The sequence below is a fragment of the Propithecus coquereli genome, unplaced genomic scaffold (assembly GCF_000956105.1).
Source record: "Propithecus coquereli isolate 6110/MARCELLA unplaced genomic scaffold, Pcoq_1.0 Scaffold815, whole genome shotgun sequence".
NCBI classification, from domain to species: domain Eukaryota; kingdom Metazoa; phylum Chordata; class Mammalia; order Primates; family Indriidae; genus Propithecus; species Propithecus coquereli.
In genome coordinates, this window is record NW_012154341.1 from 575,828 (window position 1) to 579,267 (window position 3,440).

The 3,440-nt window shown below is 53.3% G+C and overlaps 1 protein-coding gene across 1 annotated transcript in view; it reads right to left on the reverse strand.

The window, feature by feature from the left end:
* DCPS (decapping enzyme, scavenger) overlaps window positions 1–2,273 on the reverse strand; it is a 35,843-nt gene extending 33,570 nt beyond the window's left edge. The window contains exons 1-2 of the mRNA XM_012663611.1: window positions 2,048–2,273; window positions 348–522 (exon numbers count right to left, since the gene is read on the reverse strand). Coding sequence (XP_012519065.1) covers window positions 348–522; window positions 2,048–2,254 — 382 coding nt within the window. The 5' untranslated portion in view covers window positions 2,255–2,273. The remainder of the gene's footprint in view (window positions 1–347; window positions 523–2,047) is intronic.
* Between the last annotated feature and the right edge of the window lie 1,167 nt (window positions 2,274–3,440).

Genomic DNA, 3,440 nt, shown 5'->3' on the forward strand with positions numbered 1-3,440 from the left:
CCATGAATCACACTCTCTCCCCAAAACACACTACACCAGAACAGGGTTTCTCAACCTTGACATTATGTCTTTGTTGTGGGGGCCTGTCCTGTGCATTGTAGGAAGTTTAGCAGAATCCCCGGACTCTACCCACTAGATGCCAGGAGCACCCACGTGCCCTCTGCCCCACCCCCACCCCCAGTTCTAACAACCAAAAATGTCTTCAAAGATTGCCAAATGTCCCCTGCGGGAAAAATCCCCCCATCTTCGTCGAGAACTACTGTATGGAGACTCTGGTCGCTACACCCCCTCATTCCCTAACACCCCATTCTCCCCACAGGCAGCCACCTTGGCCACCACTTGCTCACCATTCAGTTGTCTTGGAGGGAACAGGTGATAGGTGCTGTAGATATCATTGGAGAACTGCAAATGGAGCTCGGGGCTGCCGGTCAGGAGCTGGGCCACCTGTTCTACCTGAAATGGTGTCTTCTCCAGGATGACAATGGCATCCTCTCCATCCCCATCCCTCAAGGCCTCATTCACCTGTGGGCAGAGGCATCATCAGCGTGCTCAGGGGCAGAGCCACAGGTGAGGCCCAGAGAGCAAAGGCAGAAGCTTCTGAAATCCCAGCACTTGGGATTTCCATCCCTGCAGTCTTCCCTCTGGGGAAGTCTAGCTAATGGCACTCATGTTTCTTCTCTTAGGGAAGGCAGGTCAACCCAAATCCTTGTGGCCGCTCTCACACTTTTTTTTTTTTTTTGAGACAGAGTTTCACTCTTTTGCCCGGGCTAGAGTGAGTGCTGTGGCTCACAGCAACCTTAAACTCCTGGGCTCAAGCAATCCTCCTGCCTCAGCCTCCCGAGTAGCTGGGACTACAGGCATGCGCCACCATGCCCAGCTAATTTTTTCTATATATTTTTAGTTGTCCAATTAATTTCTTTGTATTTTTAGTAGAGATGGGGTTTCGAACTCCTGCGCTCAAACAATCCGCCCGCCTCAGCCTCCCAGAGAGCTAGGATTACAGGCGTGAGCCACCGCACCCGGCCAGCTCTCACACTTTTCTTCCAAAAGATGCTAAGCTTCTCACCTGTCTTTTATTTTAGGCTGACAAGATTTCCATCAAATTCTCCCCATTTTAGAAGAAAAGATGAAAAAACTGAGGTCTTGAGATATCAAGTGACTTGCCCAAGATCATGTGTTCAGTGCTGAAACAGAAACTAGAATCTGAGTCTCCCAACCAACTCCTAGCTGGAAGGCTCTCACGGCTAACAACCTCAGCAGGTGCTGCACACTGAAGACAGGTGGGGCTGAGAAAACCAGACAGAACCTTGCAAAAAACAAGAGACACAGAGAGAGACATGCAGGCCTAGCCCAGGTCCCCCCAGTCTTCCCAAAGGTGAGAGTTCCTGCTCCTAGCCTGGGAAAGCTCCAGGCCTGCCCTGGTTGGGCCCCCTCACTAGTGCCTGGGATGGTCTTCGTCTCCCCTCAGCCCCTGCCAGAGGGCTGAGCACATGCTGTTAGAGCCGGCTGTGTGCACGTCTCCCCCGGAGACATTCTGCAGTCTTGAAGATCAGGGATGGTAACTCTCATCTCCACATCCCCACGCCTCGATCAGGGCCTGGCTTTCACGCGCATGTGTGGAACCGAAGTAACAATTTAACACACTGTCTCCTGTTAGGGCTGAAGTCGCGTAAAGTAGGGATCGTATCTCCTGCAGTCTCTATGTCCTTTCCAGGGACAGGGACAAGCAGAGAATCCAACAACATTTACTGGGTTCTAGCCCCTTTACGTATTCAATGAATGATGATGCATGGCTTGGAGAATTTAACACGTGGTTTGTGATCTGCAATACATTCTACGATTATTAGCAGATATTTCCAGTGAGGGAAAAATGAGATGTTTATTCCCTTAACACCAGGGGCAATCTTGTCGCCTCCTACCCCTCCCCATGCTTTCTAGCGCTGCACCCCGCCTCCCTCGAGTAATGTGACTGGCATTTTCCAGCCGAGATCCGCAGATTCGCCTTCAAGGAGATCCCCGCGTGCCCCCCGGGGTCGCCGAGTGGTACCTTCCCGTGCAGGAAAATGACTTTGTCCCGCGCAGACTCCCTCAGCACTTTTTGCACTCTAAAGCCGGAGAACGGCAGGCGGACGGGGGCAGAGGTGCCATTGCCAACGCCGGCTCCCCTCTCCTCTGGGCCGGGGGCCTCCGCCGCCTCCGCGTCCTCTTGGTGCTCGCGCTTCCTCTTGCCGGGTTTCGGCGCCGCATCCGCCATTCTGCCCGGAGGAGGAGTGCGCCTGCGCGCCAGGCCGCCGCCCCGCCCCCGGCCGCCGCGCCGCCTCCCGGCGTGCTTCGCGCGCCCGCTCCTGCCGGCTGTGCGCGCGCCTCGGGGCGCGGGGCCGCCGACCTGCAGGGGGCGCCTGTCGCCGGGTTACCGCCCGGGCCGAGGCGCTGGCCTGCCCGAGGGGACGAAAGAAGGCGGCGAGTCCCTGGGGCGGCGGGGCGAGAGGCGGGTGCGCGGCGCAGGGGTCCGCCAGCCACGCCGGCTGTGTGGGTGCTGACGCCTCGTCTGGATGCTGCCGTTTTTATCACGGGCACACCGGCGTTGACCGGTTATCGCGGAAGCAGCGTTTCTGAAACCAATCTGTGGGCCCACTTTATTCTTGGGGCGCTTGTTTTGTTACAGCGAGCACCTAAACCTTTGCCATCGTACTCCTACTTTCGTTATTTACAGAAATTTTCACTGCGATCAGTTCTTTTCATTATAGACACTTTTTGCTCAAAAGAAAGGTGGGCAAACAGAGCCAGAGATAACGTTTCCATCACCTACTACTAAGCTTCCCGACTGGAAGCTTCCACCGCCTGGGTCCAACTTGCCGGCATTTCCACCCTGCGTGCGGTGGGTGCTGCGAGTTGCAGTACGATTCACCTGTCAGGGTTTCTTTTCTTTCTTTGGCCGTATAAAGTTTTTACTTGTTATTTCTGCTTTTGTAAGTTTTTTTTGTTGCCGTCGTTTCTGGCTAGCTGGATTTTCCTTGGTGTTGACAGATCTAAATTTTGTCAAGAAGATTTGAGACTTACATCAAGTTTTAGTCAGCCATACATTATTTTTGCCAGCCTTTTATTTTTTCAGACAAATCTAATGGGTTTGGGACATTTTTTGCCATTTTCAATATTAGCAACAAGATGGAGTTTTGTCAGTTTTTTTGTCAATAACAAAGTGCACCATGAGTTAATGACAGTTTGAATTTTGGACTATTTCTACCAGAAACATGTAAGGTCTGTACAGAAATATCCCGCCGTCGTTAATATGACAACGGTTTGCTGACATCACTGTGACCTGGCAGCCAAGGAAAGAGAACTGGAATGTGCCTGTGTGAACAATGGCGCCTTCGCTGTGCCGTTCAGTGGGGTGCTAGACACCGAGTGAGCATGCGTACTGTGCAGCTGTCGCACTCACG